The following is a 19818-nucleotide window of genomic DNA, read 5'->3' on the forward strand; positions in this document are numbered from 1 at the left end:
AGTCATTCACAGCCAAAAGGACACTTTGTGAACTCTGACTCTCAAGTCGGAGTGTCCCAGTGCTTTAGACAAAGTTGGCAGCCAATACCATCTGAGTTCTTTCCTAACTTTTCCTCATTACAGAGCTCCAAGTTACCTTGCTCCAATTTGTTACCCTAGTTTCGCCTTAATGGAAAACAGGGGAGCCACAACAGCCCAACACCAGTGAAGTAGAACAGATAATTAGTCCCAGGAACGGAGAAGGTAAATACCCCTGCTGCCTCCTGGCAGATAAGGAAACAAAGTCTTAGAAGTTAAATTAACTGCTCACAGACAAATTGGCATTAAACCAGATGTCCAGAAGTTTTCTCAATGATTCTGCTTCAGTGAAAGTTATGTTAACAGAAGGAATCACTAATGCTTTTTAAATATTCTTATTGTGGCACACTAAGAGTGCAGTCTGAAACAGTAGCTAGATACAGCTTATAACTTGATCTATAATTTGATTTACACAGGGCAATTAACAACAGAAGAAACAGCCATGAGTGTAATCATACTGGTAAAGTATGAAATTAAAGCAGCTCTCTGTGTCTGCTACATGTCTGAAGTAACATACAGTAAAACAGAAAATATGCTTTTAGACATAAATAAGAATCATCAAGAACAGTAGAAATTCATAGAGTATGTTTAAATTATGCAAAATTGTATTTAATTAACGTAATATTTTGACTCTAATACTATACATTTTCACCTTGACAAGATGTTGAATGAGGATAAAAATTATCAGCATGAAACTTTTGGGAACAAGGCTTCCTCTAACATAAATGATTTACCTACATTCATTACAGTTAGCAATGTCAGCCTGACCTCACTCCAAAAAACTAAGTTTTGCTTTTGGAGAAGACAGGAAATCAGATTAACTTATATATTACTACTTATTTTGTGAAGCAAACCTGTTCCTTTCTTTAAAAAAACCAAACAATAACAAAGAAAACAACTCAAACCAAAATCAAATCCCCCCATATAGTACCAAATAGGATGGCTTTAAAGGAGGGTGAAAAGTCAATGGTCATGGTTTAATCATCATTCAGTAACTAGTATTTTCTAATTTATGACTGAGGTACTGATTCTAAGGACATGAATACAGATTTTCCATGCATTGTCACTAGGAGTAGGAAAAGGCTCAAAATATTATATATTTCCTAGAAACATATTAACTAATAATAATGCATACGTATTAAAAAAGGCTTTTTAAATTTTTCATTTAAAAAAAATCAGGTCAAAATTTACTGCTTTCACACCTTCAATTTCCCTTTAATATGGGATAGTTTATAAAAGTTGTATCTATAATAGAACAAGTGAAGCAATACTTCACTTTTAAAAGAGAATTTATGTCTATATATACACACACACTTGTATTTAGTTATTTCAGTAAATAGACTGCTTCCAGGACTGGTTTTGTCAATATTAGGTAATTTTGAAATAATCTGTCAGCATAGAAAAGTAGAACTTGCAAAGCAATGATTTCTCTCTACCAGGCAGCAAATAAGTAGCAAATATATTAAAAGTAAACAGGGAAAAGGATTAACTAGAAAAGAACATTATATCTTTATCTGAACCTAACTGTTTTAACAGGACTCAAGGAATGTTTTTAATCTTCAAGTCAATAAAGGTTAACAAAATAAAATAAACTTCTGAGTTCCTGTCTTTTCTAGAACTTCATCTTTCCTGCTTAAGACATTTTTAGAGATATTATCAGTTCTGTGCCACCCCAGCCAACAGGAAAACTTACTTAAACATACCAAAAGGAGAAAAGCATTTTATGAAAATACTTAATATGGCTTCTGGGTGGTATCTCATTTCACCTAGACCAAAACCAATTTAAAACCAGCTGCTAGCTAATGATTTCTAGCCCTGATAAGTAAGAAATCACTCATGTATCTGAACTAAAGGACAGAAGATATTTATTATGTCATTTACAGAAGGGTGTTGCTTTCTGTTGAAGACTGAGGCAAAGAAGGCATTAAGTACCTCAGCCTCTTCCTCATCCTTGATTACCAGGCTCCCCTCCACATCCAGTGAAGACATTCTGTACCAGCTGTTCTGTTCCCAAACATTGACCTCTGAAGACCAATTTCCATTATCAAGGTACAGTCTCTTCTTGGACAGTACATCCTTTGCAATCCTACCATCATGATATTTTCAAAAGCTTTTTGTAAATTGGACTAGAGCTGAACAACAGGAACTGAGCAGCCTGATATCACCATCTAGTGTAACAAACAGTCCACAGGCTAAACTACATCATTTTTAATTTTCTCATGGCTCAGTACAGTAAAGCAAATCTCCATGGACATTTCATGAAGCCAAGCCCTCTGCAAAAAGAAGAGCATCCAAAAGATGTACTTATATTACCATTTCTTACACTGGTATCGAGGAAAGCTAGTTCTGCATTTGACCTAAATGTTTAGTCAGCCACAACTTCACAGTAATTAGAGATCTGATATAAAAATACATAAAGAGATAAAAATATAATCTTTTCCTAGTAAGATCAGGACTCACCATCACTACCTTATTGGTGGTCTCATATGATTAAAAGCTGTATTAACTTGCTGCTCAAACTCACACCCAGGGTATGAATTTCAATATCACTCACACTACTAGAATGTGTTTTGGCTCATATTTTCCACAGACAGCATGGACATAGGTAGATCAAGCCACATGGCATTATGAACTAGAGCCCTTATGCCATCTCTGCACAATGAAGGAGACTGATCCACACATTACTTCTGAATACTTACGAAAACTCCTCAGATTCTTGAAAAAAAAACCAACACAAAACCCCAGCCACATTATTCTAAAAATACAAGTACCTGACCACTGGGTGGTATTTGCAGGATTGAGTTCTTAGTGTATGACTTTATTGAAGGCATTTTCAAGAAAACCTGAACTTCAAAGCAGTTCAGTATATATTCTACATGTCCAGTGACTGCAGACATTTTGAGATAACTGATTACTATTTTTGCAGTTTTGAAATTATTTCAGAAAGAAAGATCCTGCAAAAATCTCAAGGTGAAAACTTGGGTGGGTCAGAAACAGCATTATCTTTGCCTCTTGCAAAGTGTTTCCACAAACATCTTTTCTTTTCAGCAGAATTTTGGAAGTGTAAGGTCTCATCTTGACCTGGACAGTCTACATTTTATTCTGATTTCTTTTACTAAAATGCCTGGAAAGAAAGTAGCTTTTCTAAAGAATAAGGGTCATTTTGAAATTTCAGTCATAGCTTGGAACACTAACAGTTTTTGCTAAGTTAAATGCTTATTTCAAGCCAATTATGTAAAAATATAAACCCAAAGAAACGTCAGGCACCTTACCTGTAAAAGATGAATTAGCATGAAAATGTTCACTGCTCTTGGATATTATATCCAATCTGTCTGCAAACTTGTCAAATCCACACATTAATGTCATGCCCCAGTGACTTTCGGGTACAATATTTCTCAAAAATAATATTGTATGCCATTACCTCCAAACCCGTTTATTTTACACAGGCAGTGATGGAAAACTACGTGCAAAGGTAACCAACCAGGACTAAATGGGTTTAGTTTCATTTGGTGCATGAGTGGCTTACACATAAAATTTCTACTAATTATATTGAAAATCCCCTGGCACAGCAGGTTGAGCAGATTCACCCTGAAGACAGTCATCAGAAGAGATAACTGCTGTACCATGAAACATAAAATGGTCAGAGGCTTCATGGTACTTATTACTTGTGAAATATGCAGGTGGAAAAAGGAGAAGTTGTTGTAGAACACATTCAAAAGAGACTAAGGGAAAACCAATACTGGCTAAATTTCCCAAGCTAGACCCATATACTTAAATAGGAGGTATGTTACTGGAACATGCATTGACTAAAGAGTTGGTGAAATTTCAGCTTGTCCACAAGATGCTAGTCACCACCTCTTCCTCTCCACTTCTGACCTTATTGAACTCCTTTTCTGTAATCAGATACAGAATTCAGTCTCAAGAGCCAGCTGCTGCTGCAGATACAACTTTGTGATGTCCTTCTACATGAACTCCTCAGGTTGGATATTTTCTGCTTTTTATCTGCACTTGATTTACCAAACCCACAAACAGTCATAACCATGATTTGTATGGCTCAGTAGCCTGACAGTACACGGAGTGTATTTTGGCAAAGTGGGACACAACAGCCTCTGCATAGCAGAGGTCCCACTGCAGTAACACTGACCAAACCCGAATCTTCTTATCAGGCACTGCCAACACTTCCAGACCTGGCACTGAAAGCCACACATGCTTCACCACTCAACAGTTCTTACACCTCTTCAACATTTTGCCAAGATATCTGCATCATCATTCCCTTGTGTTGATACCACTTCATTTGTTCTCCAGTGTTCAGACCTCTGGGTCTTTCCCTGGAAGCTTCTCCAACAGTCATAATTCCAGATTCTTATCCTCACTTATGTAATATTCTTCACAACGTTGCTCTTCCGTATTTGTTATAGCATCCCTCTCTGATACTTCCATCAAATGTTCTCTCCTGTTCTTTTGAACCTAAGGCCACAGTTGTGAATGTGAATGTAAGAACATGCATCCTTCTGCATGTAAGGCCACTTAGTGCAAGCACTTACACATGGGCCTGTCTTATGCCACCTGAACGGAGCATCCTCTCCTAAGCCACAGGCACGGCACTGCTCTGCTTCCCTGCCATCTCTCTCCTCACATTCCCCATGAAGCTCTGTAGCACAGAACCAGACAAAATACCAGCCCACTATGGCCTCTGAGAGATACTAAATTTGCTTAGAAGTTAAAAGGTAATTTTTTAATTATTCAGAACCTTTAGTTCATGTATTAGTTAGCTTAGAAAAAAAGCACGTTGCTCTTGCTGTTTCTCTCTACTTTCTTTTATTTATTTGAGTAGTTTTCCAACTCTTCTTATTGAGTTTCAACTGAAATAATATTTAAAGCTGTTCACTCTCAGGCTGCTGTCTTTATGATGTGCAGCCCTAGCACCAAGCATAACAGGACACCTTGGTAGTTAATAGAACATCAAAATCAGCTGTAAAAGCATGTTGTGACTTTAGATAATCTTACTGACTGAAAAAATTTAAAATCCAATTAAATCAAATTATATGAAACAAAACAGTAGAATAAAATAAGGGTGCAAATTCAAAATATTTAACCTAGTTAACAGAAGAAAATAATCCATGGAACATACTGTTATGGAAAAAATTATAAACATGTAACTGAAGAGAGGTACTATATTATCTGAACAATGTAACCAAGCGTTTTCTAATGAAGCACAGATGTAAAGAAGAGTGAACTAGCACAGCCAATCCATTTGAACTTACACTCCTGTATTCCTCTATTTCTCTGTTAAAATAAACATGATATTTAGAAATTAAAAGAACCTTTACATTTCCTAAATTAAACCATGTTCTAACTGTCTGGATTGTAACTACAAGGTGATAATATTGCTATTATTAAAAATATTAAATACATATATGTCAGAGAAAAAAGCTAATACATGCATACATTATATTTGTTTATAATTCACTAAATATTAGCTACATTTTACATGAAATCCAGAAGTACATTTATTAGAAACCCCCTGGCCCTCTGCATTGTGGAAGCCCATGCATGGCGTGAACACATTGCTGGGGAAACTGAATGGTTTGGTTAGGAAAGCCAGCTTTATACAGCAGAGCAAAATCACTGTGAAACCTGCATCCACTCATAATGGAAACTGTACCCTATGGAATCACTCAAATCTTCCCAGACACTACCTGCTCACGTTCAGATTACTGTCCTGCAGACACTTCAACATGCAGGGTAAATGCAGCTAATAAGCATAATTAGCTCAGACAGTGTATTTTAATTTAGTTTTGCACTAAAGGCTAATTGCCTACTCAGCGAAGGGGAAGTGTAACATTTTTTTTAAGATGCTTACCCGAGGGCCCTGATCACCTTGATCTCCCTGCAAAGTGGAAAGATGAGATGATAGGTTTAACACAGCATCTGTGTGCTACCCAGCTCTCTTACATAATCTAACATTTCACTGCATCAATACAAACGGTCTCTTGAGTTCATGCTGGGAGGGCTTTCCAGTCACCTTGTAAGAATCACCCGAACATCAACTCACCTTCTCGCCTTTTGGACCAGGAGGGCCCTGAAAGAAACAAAGGCAAAGATTAATTACTGATACTGATGAAGTCCTGGGACGCAGCAAGAAACAGGTCTGCGCCAACCTGCAATTTCTTCCCAACTATGTATTTCCTTAAAATTTTTAACTCCAAATGCCCGGGCTATTCCAGAGATGGCTTCTTCACTCTACTAATAATAGGAACTGCATGCTATTCCTTGAAGAGTTTGCTAATACTGTGTGTTGAATCAGTCTACTTAGACAAGCAAAACTATGCCTGAAATGGCAAAATTTCTACTGATTTCACTTAGGGACAATAGTTTATCTCCTATCAGATAATAAAAGTTTTCTAAGACTGTAAAAGTTCTTTGCAAGTGCACTTAATGAATTCAAATACATATAAATCTGTCCTGTATTTTGGCACCCTCCTTGTCTTAGATTGCCAAAGAAAAATAGATTAGGAAATCTAAAATTAGGGTTTTCATTCCTTTTTTTGGCAATACTGATGTTTAGTCTCAAGCATACTGTTTAGTCAAAATGAGCTCTTTGTGTAACATGATTTTGCAGGAGTATAACTTTTTGTTACTTACCACCCAACAAACAGTAAAGTGACAGAATCACAAATATGGAATCACAAATATTCTATTTTTATTGAGCACTTTCCAGAAAGCTAGCAGCAGATTTCTAAACCACTAGTTTTGCAGGTTAGTATCTTGTGAACAAAAACGCCATCAGTCTGCAGAAAACTCGCTGCTGAGACAGTGCAGACTCTACCTCCAGCTTTCTAAAAGATATGCAGGCGTTTCATTACAAAGAAGGACCTGAGATACATATGAAAGGAGCTGTAAACAAAGAAGGAGCCATTCCAGCTAGCATGGTTCACTGTTAATAACACAAAGAGAGTGTGTGGCAGTGTGTGTTTGTGAGGGTGTACGCATGCAGAACAAGAAGAGATTGTCGCCAACAACACGGGCAAAAATTCACGTGGTTCACATAAATGCAGTGGAATGGAGGTCAGTCTGCTGTGTATTAAAGACTTGATCAACCACAGGAAAGTCTTTGAGAATCCCTGTTGTAGCCAGTTTTCTGCTTAGTTTTAAGGGCTTCTGATGCATGCCAGAGAAGAGCATCTGCTGCTAAATATTTCAAGGAGTTAAAGCATATGCCTCTCCTTCCATGGTCTGCCATGTCTTCTGTCTGCTGCCAAGGACAAAGAAACAAGTCTGCCTCCTGATGTCCCTACGACTCCTTCAGGCAGGACAGTGCTCACTGCCGGCTGAGTGGAAACTATCTGCTCAATTAACTATGACCCCCGCCCACTTTGTGTTGCCCTGCAAGCACTTAGCCTCTTTAAAAACAAATTAAACAAAATAATTTAATGAATAAATACAACCTAGCTGCACCTTTAAGGTCTCTCCATCTGGTTTTTTTTTTTATACTTTTACTGTCCTTTCCCAGTTCACGTGTTCACAGAAATACATACCAAAAACTACACGCAGCCCTGTCTACTTTTAGCTACAGTCCTCACATACAAGTACTGTGATGTGACATTACAGCAGAGCAGGTCTGCTTTAAAACTTTCACATACATGCCACAGAGCTTGTGAATTTGCAAACTCATACTATCAGTAACACAGTAATTGCTAGATGGGAAGAACTAAACTCAGTGCTGGCTGTTGCTGCCTTTTCCATAGTGAACGCTGAGCACAAGTGAAAGGCTGTGCTCACATGTTCTACCTCCTTGAATTATCAAGCCATTACTGGCTCTGAATATCTTACTGGCTGCAAAGTGCAAATAGCATGACCCCTATCTGCTACAGTCAGAATCCAATTTCTTGGGCCTTAGGCATGAAATTATAGATAACATGACATGACTGAGACTGTAAACAGATGTTGTCTTGCGGGAGCTGTTGCTGCCTTCATTTAGATGCTCAATGCCATTCTTATGCCCAAGAGTGGCCCTGCTTCTGATGGGTTTTGGCTCGTAACTTTTCTGAGGGGTGCTCGCCACAGCTCTGCCTGTTGGTAGAAGCTAAGACAGGAGAGATCACATCAGCTGCCTGAACTAAGCTGGCTCACTGAAACAGAAACAAGTTAGAGCTCACATGAGCGGTTCAGCCACCAGATCTGCAGGGCTACTGCACTGTCTCCCTGGTACAACTGCTGGCAGTATGTTCAGCCATCTCCAGCTGCACAAGCAGCCCCTGCCCCTACCCTGCCTATTTTCCACCGTTCAGAGTTCTCTGAAAGCACAGTTCATACCCATACATGTTTTTTAGTAAGACTGAATCATATATCTCTTTTTTTTCCCTCCTTTTTCTGTGCAGGATTTTCTGAAAATGACCTGTGCACATCATAATCAGAATTAGTTTTGTGTCTCATTGTTTGGTGTTTTCTCTCCCTAAGTGGCATACACCATCATCTCTATCAAGTCACCTTTCCAGCCCACAAATTTTTCATATAAGTCTTCACATGTATCTGACAAGGTTACTGTACCAGGAGTTAAAAACAGCTTTCCAAAAGCCCACAAAAGCACTTCTGGTGTGAACATTCTCACAAGTCTCTTCCCTTGTATTTTCAATGTTTTTGCTTTCCACAAGAGTCTTGAAAAACAAACAAACAATTGCAAACAAAAATAGCTCTTTTGGATGCAAGTGAAGAGAACCAGTGGGGTTTCTTGAAAATAAAAATTAATGCAATACTTTCATGGCTCATTCACCCATCTCTTGGCTTTTCCCCCACTGTTTCAATTGTCCTCTATTGTTTTTGCAACTTTAAACAGAAAATTCCTATCCTCAGCCTTTGACATCTTCTTTCCATTTGTGCTGAGAAATTCTCCCAAGGCTTCTACTGCAGAGTTTATTAGTGTATGTACACTGAGTGGAGGCAGGGAGGAAGAAAAATCTGAGGAGAAGTTGGGTTTGTGGGGGTGGGGTGTGATTAGGAGACAGATTTGTTTAAAGGAGGGCAAGGTTTCTTCTGTTTAAGGGTACAGACACAAAGCACAGAGTGAGTAAAATAACACTAGTTTTGTAGGCCACAGCATAGACTTGCTGCTTTTTTCCCGGGGAGACTTCTGTGCTTTCGTTTATGAGATGGCAGAGATCAAACCATGAGCTGCCGAACAAATGTGAAAGCATTTTGTGTAAGTTATATGAAACGTCTGAGGTCAGAGCATTTCTGAAATAACTTTACAGTGTTTTCACTGGAAACAGAGGCTCTTTTCTCAAAGTGCAATTATCTACTCCAGACTACTATACATTTCCAAGGAGAGTTTATAGCCTGTTTCACATAAGCAAGGCCTTGTAATTCTCGAACACATGCAAAATCTGCATTCATAATTAGGCGAAAAATACTACTGTTTTTAAAACGAGGTCTCCGAAAGCACACTGAAAGGCCTCCAGGCACCTGCCAGCCAAGAACAAAGCTGAAATCAGGGTCAAGTCCAAAGAACAGCTATGTTGAGGATTACCAACACGTGACCCCTTTTTCTTTTTTCCCCTTTTTTGCTATCAAAATCCCATTTCCATTCTCTGATGAAATTTTCCAGAATAGAATAGAAGGGCAAGAGAATGCAGTACTAGAAAACAGGAGACTGATCCTTGCAGTCTTCAACAGAAAAGATTCCCTTAGAATTAACTGTGATCAGCATGATTTTTTTCACACAGCTGGAATTTTATAATTCATTCCCTGAAAGATGCTAATTTTGTATCCTACCCTTGAGGCCACTGCCACCCATATAGTTTTGCAAAAGTTAGATTCAGAGACCTCTTAAAAAGCCAATAGTTGACTTATATTGGTTTTACAAACACTCATAATTATCAAAATTCTCTTACAGATATATTTTCTCCACATTCCTATTGCTACAGACCTGCCTTCAGTCATAATACAGGAAGGTCTGCTGCAAACTCACCCAAAAGGCTCCAAGCATTGATAGGACAGTAGAACTGAAAATAGTTGGGGATTCTCAGTACAGGGTTCAAAGGAACAGCCATGTTGAAGGTTCTGTAGAAAGCTCCACAGTCAGGACAGAGGAATGCAGATTTTTCCTGACTGTTAGACAGCACATACGGTGCCTCTGTAAAAAGGACCTGCCAGTCCCCAGCACAAGCTGGTGACAACCAACCAACAGAATCAGCTGGACTGTGACAGTCCCAGGTCCCACTGGGATCATCCCCCTTCACAGCTCCTAAGGAACATGACATGTCAAACTTGACAGCTCCCATCACACAGAGCTACCACGGAAGACACAGGTAATAGTAACTTTTCAGACACAGTCACTCTTTCCTACATTTGCACCACAACAGCCACAGGCTAAAGCAAGCTGGCAGCTGGAAGACTGAATGTAGTTTGCAAGGTTCAGCCTTCATTGTCATTTGGGATCAAAGAGCATACAGTGCAGTCATCCCTACCAGCAACTACAGCACCCACAGTGTGACTGGCAGCCCAAGGGAACAGCAGCCTTGCAGAGAGGAGCAGAAAAGTGAGCCAGCTATTCCAGTGTCATCCAGACAAATCCAAAAAGGGAATCAATTTGCCAGCTTAGTTGAATCATGTTTTCACAACTAAACAGCACGCCATACACTGCCTAAGTTAATTCAATACCGCAGATTACTTTGAGGGTAAAAGGTGGCTTTAGCACATAACAACAAAATAATCAGATACAAAGGTCAAACTTTCTTTCTTTGAAACCTGACTCATGACTTTGATAATTTACAAGAATCTGACTGGAACAACAGTCCCAAGTTTATCCTATAATTGCTACAAAATATTAGGATCAGATATGGTGAATCATAGGAGGTTATACAGAGTGTTATGAAACACCACTGTGTTTCATAACTATTTCAAAGTTCCTACACTCATTTCAGTCTTGTATCCACTATGCAAGCTCTGAACTACTGAGCAGCGTGGTTTTGGCATCAGCTGAACTTGGTCATGTTTTCAGCCAGTGTTTATATATGCTAGTTTACAATGCCAACATTTCACCTTGCATCAATTTTGCAAGTACTCAGAAGAATTTTCAGTGAATCTGTATAGTTTCTACTGCTGAAGTCCCTTCTTTTTACATGTTTTATTCTTCCCCTGTAATATGACTGACTTACAATGAAAACTTCAACCAACCACCTCTAAAAAGACTCTTACTTTCATTTCCTCCCCGTATAGTCTAAAGTTTTTGTTAAAATATCCTAAGCAGAGAAAAAGAAACCTGAATTTTTGACACAATAATGGTGACTGACTTAAAAAACATTATGTAAATTATTTAAGCTGAGAAATATAAAATTGATTTATACAGCAATCTAGATAAACAGCTCAGTTAACATTCACAACAGCAAATTCTAAATGACTCCTGCTGTAAATTCAAACAACTGCATTCAGAAGTCAGTGATTTATAGCAATATATAAACCAGACAAGTTTATAAATTACAGGCAGGAGAACACAGTCTACCCAAAATATGTCAAGAAACCATTTAGACTGTAATTTAGACATTGATTTCTCATGCAGTGCTCTTGCTGATGTTGGGATGGCGTGCTTTTTTTGAAATTTGTAATGCTGCTCACAAAAACCATCAGCTCACATTAGAAGCTACAGAAGGGTCACAGCTGACTAACTAATCCAGTGCCCAGGAAGAAGCACAAGGCCCAGTGTCCCAGGCAAGGAGATGCTGAAGGGCATCTCCTCTTCCTCACACTGACATACTTTCTTTCTTTGATTAATCAGTAAGACTGGCATCTTCTCCTCCCCTTTCCCTTCCTTCTACAGACAAACATAATGTTTTTCTTTGAAAACCTACAGAACACAAAGGGTCCTACAAAGGTTCCATGGTACAGAGGGTATGTGACTACGTACCCGTAGCCTGAGCAGGAAAAAACAAGGATCAGCTTTACTATTTCCACAAATTAATTTAAGTAAACATTGTGATTCGAACCTGCTGTTTCTTGTGAGTCAAGCAGCTGCTGTATGTGCCAGTAAGACCAATTTTACAGTGACAGAAAAAACTGGCACATTCTTAAAGAAAAGAAAATGGCTTCTGGTAAAGTCAGAAGCCTTCTGACGTTCACCTACTGCTCAATGCACTGCAATACATGTATTTCCTGAATCTTGGCCCTCGTTGCCTTGTCCACAGTGCACCTTCCTATTCTCCTACTTGGTTAGATGAGCAGAAATTTACTGATGATGTTAGAGATTTGATGCAATGCTGTAAAAAAACACCACAAGGAAATTCCATTCTTGTAAACTGGTAAAAGAGGATAGATGAGAAAACCTAATACTTCTGTATCTCTCATGTTATAAGAAAACAACCAGAGTTTCTGATTTTAATAACAGGAAGGAAGGAAGACTGCAAGGAAGATAAAAACACAATCTCTTGGTTACTTCAAAAACACAGAAACTTTTGGCTGGCATTCAGAAATGCAGGAAGACATAATAAAACAACTGATGTGGGCCCTACAGAATCAAAACTCAGAACACAGACTGAACAGGGAGCTTTTTTTACAATTACTGTTATATTTCCACCACAGTCTCAGGATTTTTTGAAGTTCAAGCTATGATTTTTAACAATATTTTTAATGACAACATCGTATCAGCTTCAGTGTTCAATATTTGGCTTATAAAAGATCTCAAAAATGAGACATTTTTGATACAGACTGGTTGAGGCTTCCTACTCTTCCACCCATCCTCCAGCAGATCCCTGACTCGTTAGAGTCCACCTGAGACCTGAAAAAGCATCACATGCTATCTTAGACTCACCAAACAGTTTGGGTTGGAAGGGTTTAAAGGTCATTTGGTCCATCCCCCCTGCAATGAGCAGGAACATCAACTTGAACAGGTTGCTGGTCAACAAGTTGCCTATCCAACCTGACCTTGAGTGTTTCCAGGAATGAGGCATCTACCATCTGTCTGGGCAACCTGTGCCAGTTTTTTGCCATCCTCATTGTAAAAAATTTCTTCTCTATATATCTAGTCTCAATCTACCCTCTTTTAGTTAAAAACCAGTAACCCTTGCACTATCATAACAGGCCCTGCTAAAAAGTATAGTATGAACAACATTAACTCCTCATCCTCCAGTAACTCAGTTAGGCTGTTCTGCACTCCTTTACCTTCATAGAGCCTCCCCACTTCTTCCTCTTCTTCTTTTTTTCCCCACTTGATCCTGTACTAAATGACTATACAGCAGAATTTTCTTTTATCCCCTCTCCATTAGGAATATCCATACTTTTGTGTGTGTGTCCATGTGTGTGTGAGAGCATGCTGCTGGTGGGATTTAAAAAACAATGCTGCATTTCTATATCAGCATTCACTCAATAGTTGAGTGGTTATGTCACAAGGAACAGAAAAGTGAATATACAGCATGGTAGCTATGGGATAGACAAAAATGAGTCTGCTGTCAATAGAAGAAAATACTTATTTTAAGTCATGGGATTCTTGGTAAGATTCAATAGCTTGTAAGATTCAATAATAAAAGAAAGTGTAGTTGATTTAGTGTCTTGTACCTTTTTTAATAAGTATTCACTATATTCAACAGCAATGATGCCACAGGAATTCAATGAATTAAAAATCTATAAAAATAATGCTTGGTAAACAGGAAGACAAAGAAGAATTAAAGACTACCTTCAAATTTTACAACAACAAGAACTAGAGTGCAAAGATTTTTCAACACTGATTGATCCACCTTTTCTTTAGAAGAACTGCATTATTTTTATGTCAAACTATTGAAGCAGGAAAAATTTTATAGCTCTAAACTGTTTTTATTTCTACAGATTTCATGCCTTTTATTTTGCATCGAACATTGAAAGGGATATGAAACAAATGGGGAAAAGTAACTAGCACTCCTTAACCTCCTGTTATCTCCATTTATTAAAATAACAGTGGCATAGTACCACTCCAGAGGAGTCTTCTGCACTACCCAGTGGGAACTGCACCCATAAGCAGCCAATAAGCAGAATGTACAAATACAGAGCTATTTTGCTCAAAAATACTCATATACTTCTGGCACCCTGGTCTAAGGAGATACTTCGGGCATTGATGCCTTGAACTCAATCACAACATTCTACTTTATGGAAGCAATTAATATGTCCTAGAATTAAATAAAAATTTGAGGAAAAGAAAATTAAAAACAAAAAAGAAAAAAGATTCTTAAAAGAAAGACCAATATAGTCCAGGGAAATTTAGGGCTTATAAAACTGCTTTGGGATTATAAAATTACATTCTGGCTTTCTTTCCTAACACAATAGAAATTGAAAAGAAAAAAAAAAACCACGTATTTTGCCAATCAAACTCATGAAATCCTTTTTCCAGTTTTTGAGATAAAAAATTCACCATTAAGTACTTTTTATACTTCCTTTGGTAGGTTTTTATTCATAGGCCAGCTCTCTCATTTATTCCTAAAAGCTTAGTAAGAAAAAAGCTCCTCAGTGGGAACAGTAGTTCATATTCCAATGTTTCAGCTATTTTTTAACCTAAAACCTGAACAGTGGCTTCTGTAATTCAAACACCTCTGGTGCTTCCCTGATTGTTTACTAGCCTGGTAGATGATTCAGCTGAAATGACAGTGCCCTTTGCTCATTTAATCTTTTCGTGTTTGACTTAAAACAACCTTTTCAATGAGGATGGCAGGTTGAACTTCAAATATTTTGGAGAAAACAGACAAAGGATGAAAGCAAGGGAAGGGGGGAGTTTCAGAGCAATGGAGATTCACCACCACCGCTCACTACCTACAGGAGAAGTACCTATGGTCATCAAAATACATCTTCCAAGCTCCCTGGCCTTCTGGATATTTCAACTTTGCTGTCTGCATTACTACTGTGTGATAAAATAGCATCCAAATATCTATCAGGCAGATCCTCCTTTGACCAGCAGCTGAGTCTAGGAGATTTATGTACTTCATTAACAGATGCTGCACAGGGTGCAGCTCTACAAAAAAGTAATAACTACACAGAAACAGATGACTGAAATTCCAAAAAAACCACCCCTCTCTGTTCATCTATTTGACAAAAGGGCTAGTTTCAAAACAAGGTTGTTTTTTGAAGAATTTTGGCCTGTACCTGCTATCATATCAAGGCACATTTACTTTAAAGTAATAAAGGCTGAATTTGTGTAAACAAACAAACCTGCACAGCTCACATCCAAACAAGGTTTTGCAGCCAACATGTATTTGCTGTATTTAAACCTATTTTCAGCAAGGGGATTTTAACACAGACTTTGAAATAGGGAAGGCCAATTCCATTCTTCCATTTACTGTCGTGACTCCACACTGGTTTCAGTAGCAATGCTTTTAGTTTCACTCAGTATTTCAAAGGCACAGCACACTGTCCATACACTGTTTTTCTTTTCCAAATTTTGCTACTCAGTACAGGAGACATTTTCTCATTCAAGGTAGTAGAATGTCAAAGAAACATTTAGATATCTCTTTAGTGTTGTCTGCAAATGCTACTATAAAATGCTACTGTGAAAGATGTGTGCTCGATTACTTATATCATGAATGGTTAAAAGAAAATGGCAGTAAAATAGTAGTATAAAGCCATAGCCATGTAAATAATAGTGTAAGGGGTAGAAAGGCTTCTGAGACATCCACAGATTAAGAACAATGAAATTATTTCAGAAACTAGATTACTTTTTAAACTTCAGAGTATGCTAATGCTTGGGGAAAATTTATTTCAGCAAAATACCAGACCTTTCTCTGAGGAACTTATTCTGCTTTCTTTCCTATGCCCCCTTGCAAGTTCTGTAGTCCCGTAAATCGTTCCATTGGTACCCAAAAAAGCCTTTTTACAAGAACTGTCTGATAAATATTGTGATAAAAGCTACACTGCACAAACCCACCTGAGGTGACCTGCAAGTATTAGGTTACTGCAAATGCTTCTGAACTATCACAGCTACAAGTCACTGCTTAAAAGAGGCAAAGACTTGACACTCTAAGTCATAACTCTAGTATTGATGGGGATGTGTCAAGCCTAAATTACAGATTAATTTATTTAACATCAAATAGTATACAGACAGAAAAGCATAAAACATAGCATATAAAATAATATTTATGTCACAATAAGACAAACAAATGTCACTACAAGAACTAAGTCTTTCATTTATCTTCACCAATTCCCTTATCCACAAAGGGGAAAATGACAATGATGTATTTCATAGAGCTATTTTGAGAACTTTTCAGCTTTGTGAAGTTTGAGATGGAACACCAGATAAATGCAAATGAGTTTTTGTATCAACTACAAACATACACATACTTTTATATGCAGACATATTTAAAAGTGAGATGACTGAATATATTTTTGCAACCTATAAGGCTGGAAACATCTTTATGCAGGAAGCGATTTAAGACAACATAAAGTTTATTAAAAACAAAACTGTTTTCTGCTCAAAGACTAATAGTATGGTCTACAAAATTCAGAACATCTTCAGGGGAAATTAGACACATATGTATATTTATACTTAAATGGATATTCATTCTTTTTGGCAAATGATCACTAGCAGACATACTGGGCAATATAGCCGGATTGTATTTCTGAAAATACGTGATTCTCTTACATGTTTCTCAGCAGCTCACAGCTCTTGAATGTTACTGATGGATCTCAGTAAAAAACTATATTAGGAAATCCTACAGTATTGCAGGGACGGACAAAGCATTTTTGAAATTGTCGATCTGAATTAAAGCTCAAAAACAGAACGGACGCTTCCATGCCATGCTCATTAGTAACATTACTGGCAGTACACAAAATACTCTAATGAAAGTAACTGCTGCATTTTCTGGGTTTTTTTCCTTCTCTCCTCGAAACTTGACTCACACTTACAGGAAAGAGTAACATATCAGCACAGCTCTTCATGCCAGCATCAGTTCAATATAAAAAACCTAAACCTTTTCTACTACAATATAAATTTGCTTGAAGTAAAACTTCAGTTCAGGAGTGTCACTTTATAATGGGAAATACAAATTTTGAAGGTTTTCTCTAGCAGCCTGAGATCCAAATCTCCCAGGTCTGCTCAAGTTTACAGAACTTTCAAGCATCTAGCACAAAACATCACCAGTCTCTGAACTGATAATGGCTTTCAAAGAATCTCTGATATTTTGAAAGCCTTGTGAAAGACTAATGTCTTAGACATCACAGCATTATCTTCAAGTCACAATAAGCTTGATGAAACACACATTTTTATAACTCTTAATTTCTTTTTTTTATTAAAGCTAGTGAAACTACTGGGATCTGCAACAAATTGAACAGGAATTCAAAGCTGAAATACAGCACGAAGATCACTAAAAACAATAAGCCAGCATGAGTTTAATATCAAATTAAAAACATGTGCAGCAGGATAGTAAAATACTATATAATATTCCCGAACACAGTGCAATACGTTGCTTTGACATAATCCCTAATAGAACACAGAACACACTAGTGTATTTCTGCCATATGTAGCATAAGAGGAAGAAAATACAAAGGTCATTTGATAAAGAAATGATTTAGGAATACAAGAAATGTTTCAGAGTCCTTAATTATATTTTGACAACCCTTTGTAATGTCATAATGGAACCACAGTACTAAGTTTGCAATTGCTTTTTTGTACTCATATGTACTCTGTTAAGCTAAGCAATGCTTTACCAAAATTAAGGCTTGCAAGTAATTTTTGCTTCACAGTTTCTCACTTGCTGTTAGAAGATCGACTATGCCCTGGTGACAGCTGGAACTTCTAGATGAATTGATGGAATGCTAATGTGTAATTCTCCATCACATTTATACTGGCATATGTCACCAGTGAATCAGACCTTCATGTTTATTTTATTAAAACAAACCCAACTCTTTTCAAAAATGAATGATGCCACCATGAAGAAAAGTTGGTAACATCCTACAAATAGAAAGCTCTCATGCATATTTTCTTTTAGAGTTTTAAATATTAGGTTTATGTATTTCCTTATTTTAGGGCTTGTTTTTTCACAAAAACAGTATCATAAATTGTTGCTATGCGAACTATGAAATGAGGAGATCAACTTCTACAAGTTTTGGGTCAAACAAACTGTTCTCAAACCCCATCTTCCAAGCTTTCTTTATTTGTTGCATACAGCTACTCCCAAAGGAGATCTTTAGATTCAGTAAAAGAAGCCACCTTCATAAGAGCAGAATTTATTTTACAAGGACATCCAGAGGTGATAATTATGTTGCATGAAGAGCCCTTTTCACAGAATTCTGCACAATGAATATTCTTATTTTTCTGTTTGTAGAAAATCAAAATGTAGACTGAATCAGTAATTGTAAAATTAACAGAGTTCAAGTCTGATACTTTCTGAATCGAGCAAGAAAATCAGAAATAAATTATCTGTTCCAGGAAATGCTGTGGAATATCTGAACATCTTGCTATTTCAGCACCAGATAGTTACTGAAATTGTAACTCAAAAGCATGCCTACCAGAGTAAGTAAAAGAACACAGTAGCACAGTTGGGGTAGGAGTCTGGCCTTCTCTTGGTGTCTGACAGAGCCTGATGAGCAGAGATCTAAAAAGTCTAATTATCCCCAACTACATTCACTTATCAGGGTACTGAGAGAAGTCATCAATCTGCCATTAGAGGCTCCTTTGCAATTCCTGACAAAAGGGTGGGAAAATACAAGTAAAAAAACACATCGAAAGCAGAGCATAGCATCAAATGGTACAAGAATTTTGTTTGTTGATGCCTGGAACTTTTACCCTCCTCCACCTTTTTAAATTATGTGTGGTGCTTCCTTAGTATTGGTAAAACTGATAGTTCACAACAATTTGCTCCTAAATCTCCAATTCTGTGCTCTCTTCTTTACAGAGCAAAGAATCCTCTTACTTGCACTAATACTATCTGCTTAGGCAAGAAAACCATTAAATATTCGCAGCTCTTCTGGTTTACACATGTGCATAAATCTACCAGTGTTTTATATTTTGAAAGCGCTCATTGTTGTCAATTCTTTTTAACAAAATTAACTTCTATTTTATTACATATGAAGCTGAGAAAGCATCATACTTAAAAACAATTAAGTGCATTATCTCATTCTGAGAAGACACATTTCTGGCATCTTCTGTGTCATAAACACTTATGTATAAAGTAAATGAAATTTTGAGCATGATTTCTCCTCTTACATTCTCTGATGTGGTTCATTTGAGCAGCTAACATAAAATGAAAAGCCATGAAAATGGCATTTCTTTCTTCATGTTCACAAATCAACATGAACTGTTTCCTAAACAGATCTCACAACTTCAATAGTGTTCACAAATGCTATTACCATTTAAGAAAGGAGAATGGCAAGCAAACTAAAGTTCTGCCTTCTAAATATGTATGAAACTTAGTACAAGCTTGTTTATTTATGATGCCCTCAGATTAATTTCTGTTCTCATAATTTATAGTAGATTGTTATTAGCAGCAAAGTGATCAAGGATTCATCTTTGTATAAAGAAAGTAAGAAACACTTTTACAAGTCTGCTACCTAATGTTAATAAACTAATTGTCAAAGTTTGACAGAAAAATCTGACCTTCACCTTGTAACTCAAAAGCAGATTAGCATTTTCATATTCAGACTGAATTATACAATCCTTCAGCTGGATCAGAAGTTTACAAAGGAGCACAGGGTATCAGTTTCTACAAGGGGAAACACCCCAAAAGATCATTCTCTGCAGCGTGAGTAGCTGACGGCCTGGGTACCACCGCTGGGATTCTCCCAGGAGCAGTAACT

General features: G+C 37.4%; 1 protein-coding gene across 22 annotated transcripts in view; it reads right to left on the reverse strand.

Annotated features, from left to right (window-relative positions):
* COL25A1 (collagen type XXV alpha 1 chain) overlaps positions 1 to 19818 on the reverse strand; it is a 304370-nt gene that overhangs the window by 97419 nt on the left and 187133 nt on the right. For all 22 annotated transcript variants that reach the window (XM_048302930.1, XM_048302929.1, XM_048302928.1 and 19 more), the window contains 2 exons: positions 6134 to 6160; positions 5942 to 5968 (listed from right to left, as the gene is read on the reverse strand). In XM_048302930.1, coding sequence (XP_048158887.1) covers positions 5942 to 5968; positions 6134 to 6160 — 54 coding nt within the window. The remainder of the gene's footprint in view (positions 1 to 5941; positions 5969 to 6133; positions 6161 to 19818) is intronic.

This window comes from Corvus hawaiiensis, chromosome 5 (genome assembly GCF_020740725.1).
Source record: "Corvus hawaiiensis isolate bCorHaw1 chromosome 5, bCorHaw1.pri.cur, whole genome shotgun sequence".
NCBI classification, from domain to species: domain Eukaryota; kingdom Metazoa; phylum Chordata; class Aves; order Passeriformes; family Corvidae; genus Corvus; species Corvus hawaiiensis.